The 21,191-nt window shown below is 44.8% G+C and overlaps 1 protein-coding gene across 1 annotated transcript; it reads right to left on the reverse strand.

The window, feature by feature from the left end:
• Positions 1-1,757: 1,757 nt before the first annotated feature.
• niban2a (niban apoptosis regulator 2a) lies at positions 1,758-20,659 on the reverse strand. Its single transcript, XM_034603056.1, has 15 exons — positions 20,444-20,659; positions 16,184-16,314; positions 14,471-14,599; positions 14,277-14,382; positions 14,001-14,168; positions 8,055-8,170; positions 6,365-6,469; positions 6,120-6,282; positions 4,744-4,931; positions 4,082-4,237; positions 3,800-3,913; positions 3,313-3,420; positions 2,983-3,094; positions 1,954-2,879; positions 1,758-1,921 (listed from the first exon to the last, which is right to left on the reverse strand). Exons 1-14 carry the CDS (start codon positions 20,496-20,498, stop codon positions 1,993-1,995), a joined length of 2,538 nt encoding a protein of 845 aa, XP_034458947.1. The 5' UTR covers positions 20,499-20,659; the 3' UTR covers positions 1,758-1,921; positions 1,954-1,992.
• Between the last annotated feature and the right edge of the window lie 532 nt (positions 20,660-21,191).

A 21,191-nucleotide genomic window follows, 5' to 3' on the forward strand; every position in this document is an offset into this window, starting at 1 on the left:
TGAAACATGAGAAGAAACGTGTCTGATCATCTGAGGTTGTTTACTGATTTAACATTGAAATCAAGAATAAAGTTGATAAAATGATTTTATTTTGACCATATCTGAGCTGATTAACTCAACAGGGGAAGGTGATGGTCGTGGGTCTGAATGTGAAGGCAGCAATGAGAGAGGATTTCACAACAGGTCACCAACTCCTTTACTCATAACGTTTAATGGAGACAAGAAAGAGTTGCACCTTGGTCTGTGAACTACACATAACTGCATAAGGGAAAATAATTCGTGTGTGTGTGTGTGTGTGTGTGTGTGTGTGTGTGTGTGTGTGTGTGTGTGTGTGTGTGTGTGTGTGTGTGTGTGTGTGTGTGTGTGTGTGTGTGTGTGTGTGTGTGTGTGTGTGTGTGTGTGTGTGTGTGTGTGTGTGTGTGTGTGAGAGAGTGTGTGAGAGTGTGTGTGTGAGAGAGAGATTACAACAAAAATGTGGTAGCACTTATTTTACAGCTCCTGAAGTTTCCTATAAGTTTGTAAAAGGTCAATAGTATGTTTGTATTTTCTGACTAAAGCTGCCATACTTACAATCAATACATTTTAATGAAGTGCTAGTGTAGGAATTGTATTATAAAAATGTTAATTCCAGGATGCATCTGAGAAAATGATTAGAACACAACACACCTTCAAAATACAGACGGATTTATTTTAGTAATTGAAGTCTAATATTTACAGTTTATCGAACCTCTTGCATCATCACCTTTCATTATACACAGAGACACAACGATTGTTTATATAAATGTGAGCAAATGTCTTCCACAAGGACAAATATCAGTGATACAGTCTTTTCTTTCACATGTATTGTTACACAGGGAAGGACGCCACATAGTCCTAATTGAAAAGCCAGTTTATCCCTGTCACATAGAAGAAAACCAGACATCTGTGGAGCTTGATACCAACAAAGCAGTGAATACGTTTGACTTTGGGTTGAACTCTCCCTTTTACCCAGAAGAGATGGAATTAAATAATAAAAGACTGTTTTTAAATAGAAAAAGGAGTCACTCTTTTGTCTTGTAATCACTGAGACGGCGTCCTCTAATTACAAGTTCAATCGAGTCGAGTCAAGGTCACGAGAAACAAAGTGTTCTGGTTATTTTCCCCCCCAGAGGAATAAAATGTAAGAATCACTGTGGAAGCAACAATCATATCCTGAAACGTGTTGAAACATAAAGGCCATTTTGCAAATTTAAGAAATGTTTGCATGGTAAACAAATTAAATGTTTAAAATAACATTTCACAAACGAGGAAAGAAATATGTTTTTTTAAAAAAGGAAACAGTCGTTTAAAGCAGTGATTCCCGACCTCGCAGGCGTCCGAAGATAAATTAAAATATTCAAAATAAAATAACTTATTTTAGGGACGGAATTTAATTTTTTTGTGAAATTGGCTCGATTACCCTTGTGACAAATTTGCTGTTAAAAGTAAGAAAATGCTTTTAAACACTTTTTACTGATTATATTTGTGGGCGTTACTCTGGACCAGGTGACAACCACTGCTTTAAAGAGATCAAAGATACCAACCCAGAAGTGTCTAATGAATGGGTATAGCACCCCCTGCTGCCCAGGTAGAGGCTGTGCTCATTAGAGGACGACTCATCTACCTGCACTGTAGCAAAAGCTGAACTTTTAAAAGCTAACTTTCATGAAATCTGAGATAAATTGAGAATAATATCAATCTGATCTTATTACCGATGCAAGCAAACCCCTTTAATGTCAGTTTTATTGTCGTTTACAGAAAACGCTGCAGAGAGGAGACAGTCTCCAGAGAGATGTTTCAGAACGGGACGGGGGGGGGAGTTGGGTTTTGAAGTGTGCAACTATAAACAACAATTAAGACACAAATTAAACCTTTAAATAAAATCTGAATTCTTTCCTCTCCTCTCCTGTCAACTCTGTTTTCTGTCTGCAGTTTGTCTCCAGTTTCATACTCATGTCCAGAACATTCGTCTTCCTACGCTAAAATCAGTTCCACGTCTACCGGGTCGATGATTTTGTCCTCCCCACTCAGGCCGTTTGTGATTGGCCGAGGCTCACTTTCGTCCGCCTCCACATTGGTCGGCGACTGGAAGCCGCTGTCTTCTCGCGAGCTGGAGTCTGTCGGCAGTGGTGTTGACTCCAAATCTGATTCTCCCGCAGAGACCTCCGCAATCAGTCCGTCATCCTGTGCCGCCAAAGGAATTTCCTCAGTGGCGTTCTTGATGGCCGCCTCCTTATCAGCCTTCTCCTTCTTGCTTCCTACCAGCTGCCTGAGGATTGCATGCGGGGACGTCTTGTCTCGTAGAGATCTCCTGGGGACGTCCTCCACTATGGTGGTGACGTGTGTCACCTCCTCCTGCACTCCGCCCTCCGAGGTGAGGATGCCTCTGGTCGGCTGCGTCCCTTTGGTGACGTCGCTCTGCTCCTCCTCTGACACCGGCAGTACCATCTCCACTATCGGATTAATAAGGTCCCTGATTTGAGTCACGCTATCAGGAGACTTGGGTTCTTTGGGAAGGTCCTCGTTCTCCTCATCCTCCTCTTGGTACTCCATATTTTTGTCAAACACCTCGCCGTCCTCCTCCGGGATGATCTCCACCCCCGGAACCTCCAGACAGGACTCGTAGGGCAGAGGCACCCCGTCCAGCTGGATCATGGACACCACTTGCCGGCGTCTATTCCCAGAACCCCCTCCTTCAATCATACCGATGACAGAGCTGTCGGGATCCTCGCCACCGAATTTGGTGGCCCAGTCCACCGAGGCGTTTTCTCCGAGCAGGTGCAGGTTGGGGTCGCTGTTTGTCAGAACCATGCTGTCCCTGTACAGGTTGTGTCTCCTCTGGACGGCCGCCTCCTTCACAGCTGGACACGTAAAGAAACAAGACAATCAATCACTGTGCTCACGAGTCTGATTTAACGATATCACACATCTCTACAGCTACAGCTTTTATTTCTTCTTCCTCACCCATCATTATGTCCTTGGTGACGGAATGCAGCACCACCTCCTCGAACATGTTCTCCACCAGCAGAAAGCGGGAGAAGTCCTCAAAGATCAGCTCTTTGAAACGAGGCAGCTCCTGAAGAAGGACGAGACACGAATGAGCTTCAGGCAAAGTTGCCTGTTATGGCCTTTATTGTTTCTGATGCCTTCAGTTATCACTGATCCCCGGACATCCTGACATGCATGATACATCCATGATACAGAGTAATATCAGCCTTGTTCACAGGTGGAAACAGTCTCAGTACTTTAATAAAAGTAGTGATGGGGATAATGTGAGTGTTGGATGCTACTCACAGGTGAGCAGGAGGGTGAGAGCTGCTGGAGCATGTACGGGATGATGATCTGCAGCAGAGCCTCTCTGAAGAACTTCTTTCGCACTGTGCTGCTGTCGTAATCATATTTCTGACGGGAAAGAACCAGAAATGCATTTTAAAGATGTGACTCATAACAGCTTGTCTACTTGTTGCACAAACTACATTTCAACAATTTATTCTTTAGGGTCAAGAGTAAAATATGTAGTTCATCTAGATACCTGACTTAACGTTTCCAAATACTTGTTAAGGCTGTGAGACTCACACATGAACTCTAACTAACCTTCTCTGTATCTGGGTGGAGGAAGAAAACTTGAAATTAAACCATCATGGTTAAGGACCACAAAGAATAACTAAAACCTTTGTTTGGGGACTGATGTAATGTGCTGCAAGTAAAATACAGAAAACCTTTTCAGCATCCTTCCAGCTGTTAGTCATAAACAGATGTGTTACTACTTTGTCAGCTTTACCTTGAGAACCCTGTCCTGGCATCGCTGGATGGTCTTGCACATGTCATCTTCTTCTTTTCCCTCCAAACACTGGTGCAGCAGCTGCTCGAATGTGTAAACAGCGTTGTCCATTTGCTGTGAAAATATCAACAAATAGCTTCAGGTTATGCAGACGTAGCCAGGTCACATCTTGTCCAGCAGGTGGGAGTAGAGACTTCCCCCGCGCTGTCCAGTTTTCTGCTGATTGTGGTGAATCCTAATTCTTTGGGTCGTAAACAGAGTGAAGGTGTGTGACGTCCTCACCTCCCTCATGAGGATCTGAGCTCTGCTGACGAACACGGAGGGACTGCCGACGTCGAACCTCTGCTGCAGCCCCTCCAGATTCAGCTGCTCCACCTGCTCGTAGCAGCTCTGCATCTTCACGGGGTGGAAGGCGAGCATGGACAGTCTCTCCATGTGCTGATGGGGGGGGGAGATTTAAAAGTGTATTCAAACCAAAACAGAAAAAGGTTGATTGTTCAGGATCGATACTGTAAAGCTGTCATGTGTAAAAAGTAGGAATGAGGAAACTTTTCAGCTCATTGTTTTGATTTTCGAGCACATAAACCATAAGTCTGATAGATGAAAACACATCTGTGTCGTCCATCTGTTCTTCCTCTTTATTACATTGTTATCTAACAGCTCGTCTTGACTGATTAGTGCAGAGACATCTGGAGACAGGTTAAAGGAGACATTTTGCACATATCAAAGTTCATAAGTTTTAACTAGGGTAATTTCTGGAAACTGTTTTCATTCTCTAATGTTCAGGAAACACATCTTTCCTCATCCTGTCCTTTGCTGCTGCTCCTCGTTTCAGCCTCTGCCTGAAACGCTTGGTTTTAGCTCCTGATGAAGACCAGACTGCTCTGATTGGCATCATATGTCCCCTTTGACTTTAGACTCGCGGCCGGTTAAGCATAACTCACGTCTCCCATTTTGTCCTTGCCCCCTCCATTGAGCGAGTTCTTGCTGATCTCCACCAGCTCCCTGAAGAAAACCTCCCTGACCTCCGAGAAGCCTCTGCTGGTGGGCTCCATCAGGGCCTCGAGGATGGAGCTGATGTACGGCTGGACGCTGGTCCGCAGGAGCGGCTCCGTCTTGGGCAACACCAGAGCTGCGCGTCAGCAGCAGCGAGGCCCGGAGGGTGAGAAGAACAACACTAATGGTTAGGTGCTGCAGCTTGTAAATAAGTGACACATGATAAGTGCATTGTTTGACAGGCTGACGTCGCTGGTATGTGTGCTATGATGTTCAAGAAAACACTCTGTTTCCAAGGAGGCCCGGGACCTTTCATTTTCACCTAACTCTCAGACACGCCCAGTCGTTAGAAATGTGACTTCTCAACTAAACGAGAGGGATGAAGTAAAGATCACAGCTGGAATTTAACCTCTCACATCTGCACGTGAAGCGACCCTGCATCTTTTTGCACAGTTGACTTATATAGAAGCTTATCTGCGAGATGGAGTCACAAACGGCCCATATATACTGCAGGTGATGGAATGCAGTTCTGCCACTTTAGGGAAAACAGTGCGTATGAAAAAAATGAGCGGCCGGTGCCAGATTCACTTTTGAACAGGAATTTGACGAGCGTCCACTCGGAGGGGGGGAGGGGGGGACTGTCCCCGGCACTGTAGAAGGCAGCTAGTCAAACAGAAAGGGAGTGAAACAAGGTGAGGAGGAACAGAAAAGACTCAAACATGAGGCGGACGTTCGGTCACAGACGCCCACGTTATCGCCCTGTGTCCAAATGCACCCTGGGGAAATTTGAGCACTGTGGCGTTATTCAGCGACCAGAGCCGGCGCTTTGCTGTGCCAGTAATCCCTGAGCCGGAGAAACCACGGCTACACCTCACCGAGGCAAACAGTGGGTGAACAATGAAGCATGCACTTGAGGGTTGGGAAGATCGTGTTACGCGGCACAGCGAGCAACACGTTAACCAACTCACTGTGCAAAGCATGTTGGATGCGTGACGACGTAAACTGCAGTTGAAAGTAGATGAAACTATTACGCTATAAAGTATTAAAGGATAAATAAATTAACTATTCACACTTTTTTCTTTCCTTTCTAATCATAGCTCTGAATTCACTCCTTAAATATGTATATTTTTTAAACTTACTCACTACATCTTGCTTATTTACTACAGATATCTCGAGTTTTTATACTTAATAGGTTTTACAAAAGTCAAAAATTAAGTCATCTGAATTTTAGGCCTTTAAACTTCTTAGTAATTCTTCTCTCAGCAGAAACTGCTGCTGCTCAGATTGTTTTTTCGAGCTGAGCGTCACGCAGATCTTCGGTCACCTCGTATCTTGCTGCTGACGTGTTCTTTGGACGTGATGATCTGGTCCATGTCCGTTCGCAGCCTCGCGTCCAGCTGAACCCTCTGGGCCTCGCAGGCGTCCACCAGGGCGCCGTACTGGCTCTTGGTCTGAGATAACACCTGCCTGTACACAGCGTCAGAGACCTGGAGGAGAGAGAGGTGTTGGAGAGCGTCACTGGTCTGGACTGGTTTGCTTCTCTCGCTGCACAATGCGACAGCAACTCACCAGCATCCAGTTCCTCTGCCTCTGCTGCATTTTCCCCTTCAGGCGAGGACCAATCACATTTCTTAACTCGGGGTGAAGAGTCTCCATCACCAGATTAGCCAGAATCTGTACACACACAACACGCAGTATTAATGGATTTGCACTTTAACATACAAGTGTATATTTACAGTAATTTTATGTGTAAGTAGATAAAACAACAAAAAGAACAGGTTTTTTAAGAAATCCCTTTAATATGATTTATAAGGTCACCTTTGACTTTTGAAGACAGAAATTCTAATCCGTTCCTCCTTGTGTCAAACTGAACATTCGAACCAAATTTGAAGAAAATCCATCAAGGCGTTCTTGATATATCGTGTTCACAATGGGACGAAACCATAATGCCTCGAGCCTCTGTCTTAATAATTCATCTGACTGGATTGTATCAGCTTTACTTCTTCCTGATGCTTCTTGTGGTTCACACTGTGACGGGCACAGGATGCTGTTGTTGCTAAGGCAACGTGCCAACTGGGGACTTTTATTTTGTTAGACAGGGGGGTGTAGTGGAAAAACAAGCGAGAAACAGAAATAAACCTGGAAAACATGCAGCCTCTTCCTGTGTGGTTACGTGGATACAGTGGAGTGATTGAGATGATACACAGCTGGATAAAGAGAAGCAGGGAGGCAGGTCTCAGTGGCACAACACACACACACACACACACACACACACACACACACACACACACACACACACACACACACACACACACACACACACACACACACACACACACCAGGTTCTAACTAAGCTAAACTAAATATTTGGCCGGGTAATGTACGGCTGTGACAAAGGCAAAGTATTTTTTTCTACCCCAGGATCACAAAGGCCTGACAAACAAAAGGTTTATTGTAGTAATGTTTGACTAAAAGCTTGTTTGACTGAAAGCAGCCGATGAAATGATAACGTCTCTGTGTTATTGCTGCCTAGCTGACGGTGACTGGCGTTACCTTGGTTTGATATCTCACACATCAATGTATTTAATGTCAATACCCCCAAATAGCCCCACAGTTATAAATATAAATACTGTTATGTTCCTGGAGCTCGAAAGAAACTGGTTTAATGATGAAAAGGTGACGTTCACGCACACGATGGAGCTGGAGCAGGAGACTCAAAGGGCCTCATTCACGGCGGAGACCCCATTCAACAGTGTGAGAGGACGCATGTGCACGTGAGGGGTGGGGTCTGGCTGCCGGGTCTTTGAAGGTCTTGTGTGGCTGCTTTCTTGTTCTCAAGTGTGAGGGGAGGGTGTCAGCTGGAGGTAGATGGTGGAGTGTTTTCTTGAGCTGCGTTTATTGAGGAAAAGCGTTTTTTTTTCTCCGGAAAGCAGCGCTGCCTCTGAAAAATCCATCATCCATCATCCATCTGAGGAAGTTGAACTATGGCCCCGAGCTGAACTTATTACTTTAGGGGTCATAGCACTTGTTTAAAAGTTACTCCCCACAGACTGTAAATAAAGATGGTTGATGCGTTTCCACTTCCTCTCCTCGTACACAAATGAAGCCAAACCATCTCGGATGAAGGTGCCGCCATCTTGCACCTTTGACGCCAAATGGAGGCAGATTCAAAGTCTCAGCTTTTCATTTCAACCCAGTTAAAACCAAACTTACCACTGTGTGATAAGAACTACCTAAAAAATAGTGCTGAGGTCCTGACCTGCGGGGGGGCTCCGCACATCATGTCCCAGGTCCCGTAGTGTCCCTTTTTCTGTCTGTGGCGTCTCACAGCGTCGGTGAAGGCGGGCGTCTCAACAGTGCTGTCCTCTGACAGACCTGTTGGGGGCAGGAGAGAGCAGAGCAGACGTTTGTTAACATTAATTAAAGGACACCCCCCCCCCCCCCCACCCCACCCCACTCCCCTTTTCCCTTTTTCAGACGATGCACAGTTGGTCAATTTTTTATTTATTTTTCTCTGAATTATTCTGCAACATCTAAATAAACGTTAACTTGGTGTTAGTTCCTCGGGTCCAGTGGATTCTCCGTCTCGACAGTTAAACTTGAGTCACCTCTGTGTGACGGTTTAAATCTGGACAACACAACACAACACACGCTCGGCCGTTGTCACACACCACGGCTGTGTCATCCCCCAAAAACAGGAAGATGTTGGCGTGTTGGGAGGACGGATTTCATGTGGTTGCTATGGTTACCGCCCCTCCCAGCAAAACTGCACAACAGAAGCAGCTCAACAAACATGCGTGTTTTTTAAGGAAGTTGGTTCTTAACGTGTATTTGTGTATTACGGGCGTACGTCTCCAGCTGAAGAGCTGCCTCTCTCCCTCACAACAGACTGTAAACAGGTGAATGGAAGAGGACTTGGCTTTAATTAGCAGTTTCACGACTTTATATTAAAGAGTCACATGTTTCCGTTGTGTTTTCTCCTGCGGAAACAAGACAGAGTCTCGTGTCTCGTGTCTGATGCACAGATGTGTAATTAGAGGATGGTTCAGCTCTTTTCATCCTTTGAGACGTTGTTGTTAAGTCACTTATATCACAAGTTTCCACATTCTGACTCTGACCGAGGCTCCTGATCTGTGTCTGCAGGATGTTGTTCACACTGCATTGCCGCCACATGATTGGCCGATCGGATAACTGGCATGAATAAACAAGTGTCCACGTGTTCCTAACAAAGTGCTCAGTCAGTGTAATCATATATTGTCTATAGTATATTATCACTCTTGTTGTGATTTGGCTGATTTGCTGTGGAATCAGATGACAGAAATACTGGAGTTCCCTGTTTTGCGTTGTGCATGAATGGACGTTGAACACGACGGTCGGGTCACGTGTCAGGTCTGTCACGCACAATTAAAGACGTGCATGTGTGCGGCCTGAGCGCGGATCGAAAGTCGTAAGTCTGTGACTCAGAGGAGGCTGACAAAGACAGGAAGTGGCCGGAGAGTCGAGCGGCGGGTGGACGGAGGCAGACAGGAAGCCGTCTGTGCTGCCGGCTCAGTAACTCAGGCTGAAGGCTGCGTGTTCGCTTGTTTTGGCACAAGTGGATTCACTGGATACTGAGGTTAGGAGTCCGGTGGGAAAATAACTGTCGTGCTGGTAGGTGGGTCGGTCATCACTTGGGAGATGCACGAGGCCGACTGATGGTTTGGACACTTCAAGACCATAGACTGTAAATAAAGATAAACTTCCTCCCACTGTCCAGAAAATATCCCGGATATGAACGTTGCCATTTGGCGCAGATAACATCATTTGGAGCCAGAGCAGCGAGAACCAATCACGTCTCAGCCGTCAATCACCTCGTTTTTATTCCATCCAATAACTAATTATACACTAATTTACCTGAAAAAGTGAACTTCAACATAGATTAGAACTACCTAACTACCTAAAATGTAAGAAAACATCTTGAGAAAAAAGGAATTTGAAGCGCACTCTGATTACACGGAGGAGGTGGGGTTTAAGACCCATAACGCAGCCAGCCACCAGGGGGCGATCCAGATGCTGTGGCTTAACTTTTGAGGAGGCGTCATGCTTATCTCCATCTTTATCTACAGTCTGTTTTGTTTTTTTTGCTTTGTTGACAACTAGACAGAACAATAACACACTTTTTTAAAACCTCTTCTATCTCTTAAAGCCTCTTGGAAGCTTCTTGTTTCATATTTAACGCGTGTCCCAGCAGTTCGCACACAGAACATACAGATCCAGTAGATTAGCAGATGATGACGGACTGTTGACCCACTGTACAGTTCATAATCTCCTGTTGTGGCCGTGACAGGAAGTTGTCAGGAAATTCTTAGAGTGCTTTGTGGTGACTCGTTGGGTTTTCACCTTCCACATTCCAAACCTTTATCTTGATTATTAGATGTTGTAAAATATATTCCTGCTTTAACCTTTTAAAAAAGTGTTTAAGCAGTGATTCGAATTCTTTTAAGGTTCATATTTGGAGCCAGATCACCGGTGTAAAAACGCCTGGAAGGGAATTTTTCTACATTTCAAGTTAATTGCTCATTTAATGAGAACTTTCCTCTCGGTGCCGACAGAAAAAGAAAAATATTTTTTGGCCGAACTGCCCGAGCCTGTAAACTGCTTGACATTCTCCATGTGTCTGAACCAAGCAAGATCAAGGAGCACATTAGAGTTTTTCTTTAGTGTGTGTGTGTGTGTGTGTGTGTGTGTGTGTGTGTGTGTGTGTGTGTGTGTGTGTGTGTGTGTGTGTGTGTGTGTGTGTGTGTGTGTGTGTGTGTGTGTGTGTGTGTGCACTTTTACAAACAGCACATGTGGCAGCATTTACCACGCTCTTTTTATTTGAGGCATTTCCCTCCCTGCCTTGCTCACCACGCTCCGGTTGGTGGGATCTTAGCAGCAGCCAGGGACGAGTTCCCAGGCCTTCATATCCTCAAGTGTGTGTGTGTGTGTGTGTGTGTGTGTGTGTGTGTGTGTGTGTGTGTGTGTGTGTGTGTGTGTGTGTGTGTGTGTGTGTGTGTGTGTGTGTGTGTGTGTGTGTGTGCGAGCGAGCAGTATCTTTCTCTGTTTTCATACATTTGACATTTTAAAACCCGTTACGCAGTTTAAGATGTCAAACATGGTCTGATCAGACTTCAGCTTCTCGGCCACCTGCCTTGTTTTGGACGCAGGTTTTAAACATTTGCCTCAAACACTCTCTGCTGCTGCTCCCCCCCCCCCCCCCCCCCCCCCCCCCCCGCTGACATGCATGAGTAGTGTTCCTCCATATGGTTCAGCTCTATGGAGCCGGCGGAACCCACAGTACAATAAACACTGAGTGGAACCCACCATCAGCCGCAGACATCACGGACACATGACTGGAGAGGTGAGTTTAGCAGATCTCTGTCTCCAGCAGCAGGAGGACGGGGAACCCACACTACAGATAACCATCATGAAGCATAATGACACAAATACAGGCTGTGGGGGAGGATGCTTTGTCTCTGGTGCTGTGACGTGATGGTGTTTCTCCAGCTCAGAGCAGAGTTTGATTCCTAACACGATTCCCCGCAGCCGGACCTCGGATCTGATGAACAGGTCACTTTGCAAATGTTTAAAAAGATGCAAAGCGGCAGCCGATCGTTTCATCGGAGAGATATTTAAAATAAAACAAAACGGAGCTTTAGTGGATTCAAAACCGTCACACATGAATAGTATCTGAGTTCAGCTGAAGAGCTGCTTTGCATGAAGCTTCTCCTTCATGGCCACCGCAGCAGTTTCTCTACCATGATGTTTGAATTCAGAGGTGAATCATCACTTCTGTACATTAGGAAATAAAGAGCTCAACCTCAGATACGTTTCTTTTAGCTAGTAAAGATTTACTGTATTAGCACTAGAGCGTGACAGATACTGGCTTTAAAAACTGACCAATATCTATATATAATAACAGAATGATTCCTACGATGTCGTCATCAAACCCTTATGATATCAGGCTTTAAATGTACAATATTCTTCACGTAAAATATAAGAAACATACATGGAAATTATTTCTGTATTGTTCTATCTGTAAAATAAAAGTTTTCCTGTCTGCAAACATAAACGCAGATACCGAAATGTCTTTGATATCCTGTCTCTATTGAGCCCTGTGTATAAAGTGTGAGAAGTGTTTGTATGTACAGTTCATGTAAGTGTGTGTCTACAGGTCTAATGACTGAGAGGAACTGCAGCGAGTTCAGGGCTCGGGCTGTAAAAACCATTCATCACCCTCAGGAAAAAACTCCTCTACTGGTTCTGCTTTTCCTCCACGACACCAACAAGGTGGAGGTGAGACTGGGCGTGTCGGCACAGGCTGAAATCCCATGAATGCCAGTCCACACTTCCAGCAGCCCCGGTGACAGTACAAACAACAGGCTCCTGCAGCCCAGCCTCCCCGCTGGAATGTACAGCAGCGACTGTGGCGTTCGCTGAGCGAGCCCGGACAGGTCGTTTCGGGAAGTAAAGAGCGAGCTAGACGAGATTTCTCTTGTCCCGCTACAGTCTGGTTTCAAATTCATTCAAATCCTTTAACTCAACCCCACCCCCCTGTTGTTGTAGTTTTTTTGGCTCCTCTCACTTCACTACATGCGTTGGATGTTTTCAAACAATTACTTGTGAGAAAACCACTGTTGGCATGTTGGTGTGTGGTTAAGGAGGCTTTGAATACACGCAGCACAGTGGGACGGCTCCGTGGTGTAAAAACAAGGTCAGATCAGGTTAAGCAACCTTGTCAGTGTGTTGATGAGCGGAGAACCAACGTGTCGTTTTCATTCAGTTCAATGGTATGAGGTTCGATTGTGTTGCTCGTGATGCAGGACCGACACTGACACTAACTCAACCTGGACACATTTAGACGTGTAGAGCGTTGGTGCTTCTACTGACTCCCAGCGAGACCCTGCAGCGATCCCAGATAGATGTAACCATACGTCGGCTCCAGGCAGTCGGAGCCGGGTGTCACACCCAGAGGCGTTTCACATGCTTGCGTATGTACGTGTTTGAAGACGAGGGTCAGCCGAGGTAAAGTGTTGTGTTTGTGGATCAGATCTTACGCCTGTTTAAGAATGTAGATGATCTAGTGCTTTGCTGCCAAAATATCTGGAGTTGATAATAATAAGATGTGTTTTATCTCCTCAGAGTTCAATGAAAAACACTTTAGAACGACTCCGGTTCATTTTCTCCTAATTTTTCAGGAAAATCCTTAGAAAAAGATGAATCCTGATGATAAAACATAAATAAATAAAATAAATAATCTACGCTCGGTGCCTTTGCAGCCAGTGGAGCTCAAACGAGCCTGATCACGCTCACTGCGGCAACCGTCTGTTTGTCGTTTAGTGTTTTGATCCTGACTTCCCCAAAAATCTGCACTTTCTGATTCTCTCTGACTCCAGTCTAAATAAAGCACACATCCCAACATGAGATGACACATGCACAAGCACGAGCGTGCAAGTAACCACCATGCCATGTGGTGAACAACCCGGGAAGCAGGTCAATCACTTCTACCAATTATCTTTCACAAAGTTGTGTTGTCGAGAGATACAGTTCGACAACATGACGACACAATGGACCACCTCCTCATGATGGGTTCTCACAAACGTCCATCAGGGATGTGGACTCTGTCTCGGCCGCAACATTTTAAAACTTGGATTCCGAACACGACAACACGCCTCGTTCACTGCGAGCGCGACCGAACATTAAGAAAACAAATACATATCATTCCTGCAGCATCTCATATTCCTCAATCCACCAGCTCACCCAAGTGGAATGTGAGGACGTAACACTGCGACACAGTGAGACTCACACACCCTGGTCTGAATCACCAACAGAAGGTAGAGAGACACTCATCGCACAGGGGACATCGAAGACACTGAGAAACCGTCCCTGAGCTGGTATGAGCCTTTCACAGACATTTATCAGTAGATGTTTCCCAATATAAACACTTATTTTACAGCATATTTTATGTATTTGTTTGTAATTGGTTTGTTTACTTAATTCGTGTTCTAATATTTGGTCGTATTTGTGTTTCCTTTATTTGTATACTTATTTATAATACTTCATAATATCATTTATTTGCATTTCATAATCATTCATGATGTGTTGACGTATACTGTTAATTCCTGTTCGTTCAGGTGAGATTATCGTGTGTGTCTGTGTGTGTGTGTCTGTGTGTGTGTGTTGTTACCGTTGTTGCAGTGTCGGACACAGTCCTGCAGCACGGCGTGCCACTTCTTCTGCTCCTTCTCCGTCGTCACACAGAAGTAGTGGTGTCGGGCGTACGGGTGCCACAGGATGAGCGGGAACTGGGTCGCGCACTTGATGAACGGATGACTGCCAACTCGGGCTTTGATTCCTGCAGCGAGTCACATGACGGAAAAAACAAGAAACTATGAGATTCAGAAGGTGAACTGCAAAACAAGCAGGTGCAGCAGGGATTGAATATGTAGTGTCCGGGTCTGACCTGGCAGGCTGGTGTTCATCAGCTCCAGGTACTCCTCCATGGAGGTCAGGGCCTTGTACCCGGCACAGCTGATGGTCACTTTCGGATGCAGCTCCCGGTCATGTGCCTGTTTAGAGAGAGAAGCCAAACACACAGAGCGCTTTCAACACAAGTGCCCGAGTCAACAGAAACCGTCCAGTAATAGAAAAACTCACAGTTTTGCTCTCATAGAGGTCGAAGCTGTAGGTGTTCGGCACCGACACGAAGCGATTCCTCCACTTCCTGTTCTCCTCCAGGTACTGAAACAGACTCCCTGAGAAAATGGTGCGGCCCGCCAGGGGGTCCTGAAAGATAACAGACCCTCAGCACTGAGACACAATACAATAGATATTTAACTTATAAACAGAAAAACGAGCCATATGGATTTTTGATGCTGATGTGGGGATCTAAAATAAATAATAATGCGGTTTGATATTTGACAGTTTCATCATGTGTTTCCATGCTCTCACTTTTTAATAATGCTCTCATTGTGATCTCCTTTAATTGTGCAAGAGACTTGAGGACAAACCAGGTGTTTCCAAACATGGGCGGTGCAGTATTTGCACAAGGATTCACACCACACACTGTGTTTTGGGTTTTCCTGTCTGAGATCAAATAATCCAGTGACTCAGGGGGAAGGACGGAACGAGACAGACGCAGACGCAGGAGGAGCAACAACTGAAACGCTGTATTACACAGCAGACTGACGGCAGTAGAGCAGAGAGGAAGGGATGATCCTGCAAAGTATTCACCTGGATTTTATGTACTTTTTAAAGTATTTTTGACATTAAAACCCAAGCTTGAAAAGGGGGAGAGATAGTGGGGAGGACATGTATCAAAGGGCCGGGTGTCATTATGCAGGAAAACGTGTAATCAAGGTGCAAATGTTATATTTAGTAAAACAACACTAAGGAACTAAAGAGCTCTGGTGTGTATTTGTGTTTGCACGGTGCTGCTTGATGCGTCATTTTTGCGTTTCGGTGCCGAGCAGCCGTCCTCCACGTAACTGAAGGCAGCAGATGAACGATCATAATAGAATCACAAACGGCGTCTCCGCTCGTGTGTGAAATCTGCTCCACTTCCCCCCCCCCCCCCCCGGGAGAGCACGAGAGGAACAGAAGAACCAGGGAGGTGGAGCAGGGGGTTCCCATCGTTAGGTGATGTCCGAGCACGTCGACCCCAGAATGAGCTCACTCATGCAGCGTGTGAGCATCATCGAGCTCCGTCGGCCGAACAAAGCTCGTATTGATGGAAGCTAACAAATCGTTTAGCTACAAACAAACGTGTGGATTTCTTCTTGAAGGAACCTGGAGAAATTAATGTTCCTCAATTTCTGAAACGCTTTTTTTTAATTTCCTAATTTGTAAATAAACGATTAGACAGATTAGCCTCATGTTAATTTATTTTCTTAATTACAACGTTAATTATCTGTTAACATCAATCAGGGTTTACACACGACCTTCAGCTTTTGGATGACACATGGACTTTAAATAAAGATGGACGACGCGTCTCCGCTTCCTCCCACTGTCCAGAAATGAAGCCAAAATATCGATATACTAACATGTCGGAGGTGAGCTTTATGACCCGTACTGCAGCCAGCCACCAGAGGGCGATCAGGACACTTTGGCTTCACTTTTGGGGAGCTGTCATGTCGGCCATCTTTATTTTCAGTCTCTGGGCTAAACTGGGTTCAAACCTTCCTGCGCGTCGGACTGTTTGTCTTTATGGCGTCACTGTAAGTGAAGTCACTTTTAAAATTCATAACCAAACTGGAATTATTCCTCAATATCCACTTTCTTTAGACATCACTTCAGGTTAGTTTCAGACATGATTAAGATCCAGTCGGAGGTGGAGGCCTCGTCCTATCGGATGTATCTGGATGAACTCGCCTGTCGGTGCAGCAGCTGCGACTGCGTCCCGCCTCCTCCTTCTATCTCGTAGCGGACGCTGTTGAAGAGAGCGACGGCGTACTGCTGCTCGTACACGTCGCTGAACTCCTTCATCACGTCTCTGGTCTGAGCTGCAAGACACAGACACGAGATCAGGGAAACCAAACTAAACATCACACGACACAAACTGATCACGTTTGCATTTGGTGACATATAGAAGGTAGAAGGTTTTTCAAGATAGAAATCAACTCGGTGGTAAAGTAAAGTGTTTCAAGTTTGTGTTTCAGTTCATATTTCGTTGTTAAACATTGACTGAGTGAGTGTAGACGGACGTTGATAAAGTTCTCATGTAAAGACGACTTCACTTCCACTGCTGCTATCAGCTCTTCAGGAAAAGTGTCATATAGTCAAATTTCAAATTAGATAGCAAACATTGGATCAGTCACGTCTGTGTCATACGTCCGTCATCGGCAATCGATGCACTCAAAAGACATTTGAATGTTATAACTGCTCAGCAAACACTGTGAGTAAATATTTGATGAGAGGCGAATATGCACTAGTTTAAAATGTCTTGTTTCATGGTTACACAATAAAATATTTAAACCCAAGTAAACACACTTTAATAACTGCACTATTCCTTGAAATGTTAATAGTATTTTGGTCACAATATTTTTATATATTCGTCTTCCTGTCCAATTCAGCCTGAGCGTCAATTTAAAAGTATTATTTTTCTTATAAATTCAATATTTGTGGGTTTAACGTTGATTCTTGAACAAAACAAGATATTTGATAAAAGATTATTCAATAATAAATGAAGATCCATGAATTATTCTCATAAGAAATCTGTGAAAATGTCCATCCAGTAGATTTTGTAAAATCCTGCTGACAAACAAACGGACAGAGATGAAAACAAACTCCTTAGTGGAAATAATAAAAGTTTGAGCCTCAGGTTAGAGAAGAAGCTGAGTCATTTTGGGGATCAGTTATATTGAATGATTGTTTTTCTCTGCTTGACTCAGCATTTCTCTCCCACCTCTGCAGGAAGCATCTTATAAATAAAGCAGGAACGTGCAGGAGGAGACACGAGCTTTTCCCAAACTTTCAAAGTGTGAGAGTTTGGGAAAATCGCTGCGTTTTGACTCGGTCAGCGTCAGACGAGTGTCGGCTGCGATGTGTTTGTGGAAGCGACGACGCAGGAAGGAGGGAGGAGGCGGCGGCCGGCCTGCAGTGGGAGAGCAGGAAGGAAAGAGCTGACAGGACAGGACAGACGTGGAGGGAATGTGGAGGAGACGGAGGACACACAATTAAAAACATCATGTCAGACCAGGGGGAGAGATGAGTGGACGGGTTAGAAGGTCACAGGAAGATAGTGAGACGGCTGAAACAATGTTTAACTCCTTGAATGAAGAATTTAAATCCTCTGTAGGTCCGGACCTGAGTAAACTTCCACCGTATATGTGTGCTCCATTCCAATACTCTGGGTATTTTCCACTGGTCCTACCGGTGCCAAAGTCAGCAGACTGGGACGCGGCACATGGACTTTTTAGGGCAGTTTGGAAATTGGAATTTGGGAGCAAAGACCACATCATAAATCACACACCCAATCCTCTGTTTCATTGTAAGTGCACAAACCGAAGTCCAGATCTTCACTTGTTCTCCATTGGTCTGGATGGGGCAAGGTCATGTTCGTGCCCTTTTATTTTGAAAGAGCAAAGCCCAGCTGACATGTGTTTATGGGGGTGGGGGGGGGGGGGTTCATCCTCTGGGAACCATGAGTGCAATACCTCCTTAAATTCAATCTTCAATCTTGTCCAGAGACCTGATATCTGTGAGTGTGTGTAGTTTGTACTTCTGGGCCGTGGCTGAGGAACACGCTCCACTGACGACCACTCGTCTTTTCCTTTTTTTTCGTTGTTTATCAGCAGGATTACGCAAAAACAATTGAACGGATTTCCACTGAAGAAAGAATGTTGGTGCAGATCCAGGAACTTTTTCATCACTTTCTTTCACAGTGTGAGAATGTGAGCGGTTTCTGACCTTTTCACATCTTTCCCAGGGAAGAATTAATTGATCGTGTTGAAAAAGGTTAACGTCTGGAACGCCTGCAGCATTGGCGGATGAATGTCGGTGATCACACAGGTCTCTTGAAATGTGTGTGTGTGTGTGTGTGTGTGTGTGTGTGTGTGTGTGTGTGTGTGTGCGCGTGACTATGTGCACATTGCGTCTTTTTATGTGGGCTCACACGAGGGAGGAGATCATTTTGTGAGGATGTGCAGGGAGGAACACTCTCCAAACATGACTCCCAGTGCAGAGTCATCCTAACACACACACAGACACACACACACACACACACACACACACACACACACAAAAAGACAACGTGCACACCCACTAACCAGAGAGGGTTTGTGGCTTGTACTTTAAAGGACATACACTATTCATCCATGCACGTACATGCGGGAGGAGGCGGCTCGCGCTCATCAGAGGGAGGGTGTGTGACAACCAGACAGTTTCAGCTAATAATCCTGTGACATGTTTCTACCTGCTTCACCGCTGCAGCTTCACTCACTATCTTCTCCTCCTCTCACACAGCGCTGCACTCCTTCTATCTTTCTCTCAGGAGATATTGCCTGTTATGTTATTTTATTATTTCAAACAAAGCTGATGACTGTAATAGCTCTAAACTAAATGACGCGATGTGAGGAATGAGGAATGAATAACTGGCGCTCGCAGGTAGATGCACTGCACCACACCTTTGTCATAAACAACACAGGCCAACTGAGATGCAACTGAAAGGCCACCAAAGAAACTAGTAAGTGGACTTTTAGAGATGAAATGTATAAATTAATTCATTGTTTTCAAATAAAAACAGTTTATTTAATCTGCAGAATGTCCCAGAGCTGATATAAACATGATATAAACGGAGAAAAAGAAGCAAATCCTCACATTTGAGATGATAAAACCAGAAAATATCTGACATTTATCCTTTGTAGGTGATTTAAACTTAATTAAATATGTTTATATGCACAATATGCACAGCTCCAACACCCAACGATTCAGCCTCTAACAATGTTATTCCTCCAGTTTCTAACTATTTCTGAGAGTATTGTTTTTCCCGTAACCATCAACAACAAACCTCAAGGACACAATCCTTGGTTTCTGGAAGTGGTTTCTTCATGCAAGTGTTGGGCTGCCAGTAAACAGAAGGACAGTCCTGAACCTGTCGTGCTGCAGCGTCCTGCAGCCTGAAACCACTCAGACGCAGCAGTTTCTAGAAAGCACAGCTCTGAGGGATGTAATTACAAAAGTCAAACTAAAAAACAAACTTTTCTCCAAAGTGAGGACAGTCTTATAATTTCATCCACACGTGCACGGGAGTCTCTTCTTCTTGTTCCTGCTCCCGGTTGAAACGATCACACAGACGTGCACAGTGGGAGGCTGCAGCAATCTGAGACCTAAATAGCACTCTGTCCCGAACTTATACAAACACGCTTGCCTTTGGGAAACCTACTTATTATCTCGGAGAAATGGGCCTGCAGCAGAGCTGGAGGATTCAGGGGAGCAGGGCGACAAAGCAGGGATAGAAATGACAGGAGAGCAGGTGGGGGAGGAGGATTTTTAAACAGATCTTATGAGACAATTTCTGCAGAGTTTCAGTTTCCATGAATCGGTTTAAAAGAAAAGTTTGTTTGTTTTAAAAATAGAGCTCGACTCAACAAGTGATATTGTGATTTCCCTTCTGGGGGATGTAGAAACTTAATAAAGCTGTAATAAACTGTTTTTGAAGTTTCAGTGGATTTCTCTCCTCGGCTTAGTTCCATAACTCGGTTTAAAATAAGTTTGTTTCATCTTGAAATAGAGTTTATTCCGGCGCATTTGTTTTTATACGATTCAGAACAAAAAGAAGGAAGAAAGGAAAATCTAATAAGAACAATAAAGCAGATATTGTGGTGATTTCCCTTCTGGAGGATATAAAAACTTAATAAAGCTGTTTTTGAAGTTTCAAGTTAGTTTGATAACTCGATTACAAAGAAGTTCTTTTCATCTAAAAGATTACTCCAGGACAGTAGCGTGTGTTTTTATGATTCACAGACAAAGGAGCAGGAAAATCAAATTAAATAGTAGAGTTAATAGTGTAGTTATATCCCCACTGGACAGTTTAAAAACCTAAAGCTATAGTAAACTTTTTGAGGGAAGTTTCAGTTTGAAGATCAAAACTTTTAAAGCCACAAACTGGGTGAAGTCCAGCTCGTGTCTTACCTGTAATCATCTCCCTCCTGCCCTCATCCAGGTGAGAGGAAACCACGTCCCCCATGGTGACCGGAGAGCCCAACAGATCCTGCAGGTACCCGAGCCTCGCACTGGTTTGTCCTCCAGGTCAAACTGGGCTGTGGTGGAAACTTCCAGCAGAGTCGAATATCCACTGAGCCGCTGCGTAAAAACTGTGCCACTTCTCCGGGTGAGAGGCGCACGACTCTGCGTCTTCTCTCTGGAGGAGGAGGAGGCGGAGGAGGAAGAGGAGGCGGAGGAGGAAGAGGAGGAGGAGGTGAACACTGGGCTGGTTCACAGCCGTGTGCAGGACACACCCTCTGGGAGTCATCACTGGTCCAACGTGTTCAGTCGGAGCTGCCAAGGGTGGGGCCAGAACCAGGAGCCTCATGGAGCAGCTTCAATACCCAGCGAGCAGGAGCGTGTCTCATGAGCAAAGAACAAACTTCCTTTATTTAAACTTCCCTCCGGATTTATTTGTCTTATTCCTAAACGGGTTTGTCACTTTGCATTTAATTAACTAACTCTATTAGAGGTTGTCTTTTTTATTTATATTAGAGCTTCTGACCACAGACACATGAATATTTAAATGTCTGTGGTTCTGTCACGAGAGGAAAACGTTTTTCCATGAGGTCCTGGGGAGGCGTTTTCCAGATAGATGCTGCCCCCTGGTGGACAGTTTGTTATTGAAGCCACATATTTTTGGAGCATATTGAAAATAATGCTCACATAGAATTTG

The sequence above is a fragment of the Hippoglossus hippoglossus genome, chromosome 12 (genome assembly GCF_009819705.1).
Source record: "Hippoglossus hippoglossus isolate fHipHip1 chromosome 12, fHipHip1.pri, whole genome shotgun sequence".
Lineage (NCBI taxonomy): Eukaryota > Metazoa > Chordata > Actinopteri > Pleuronectiformes > Pleuronectidae > Hippoglossus > Hippoglossus hippoglossus.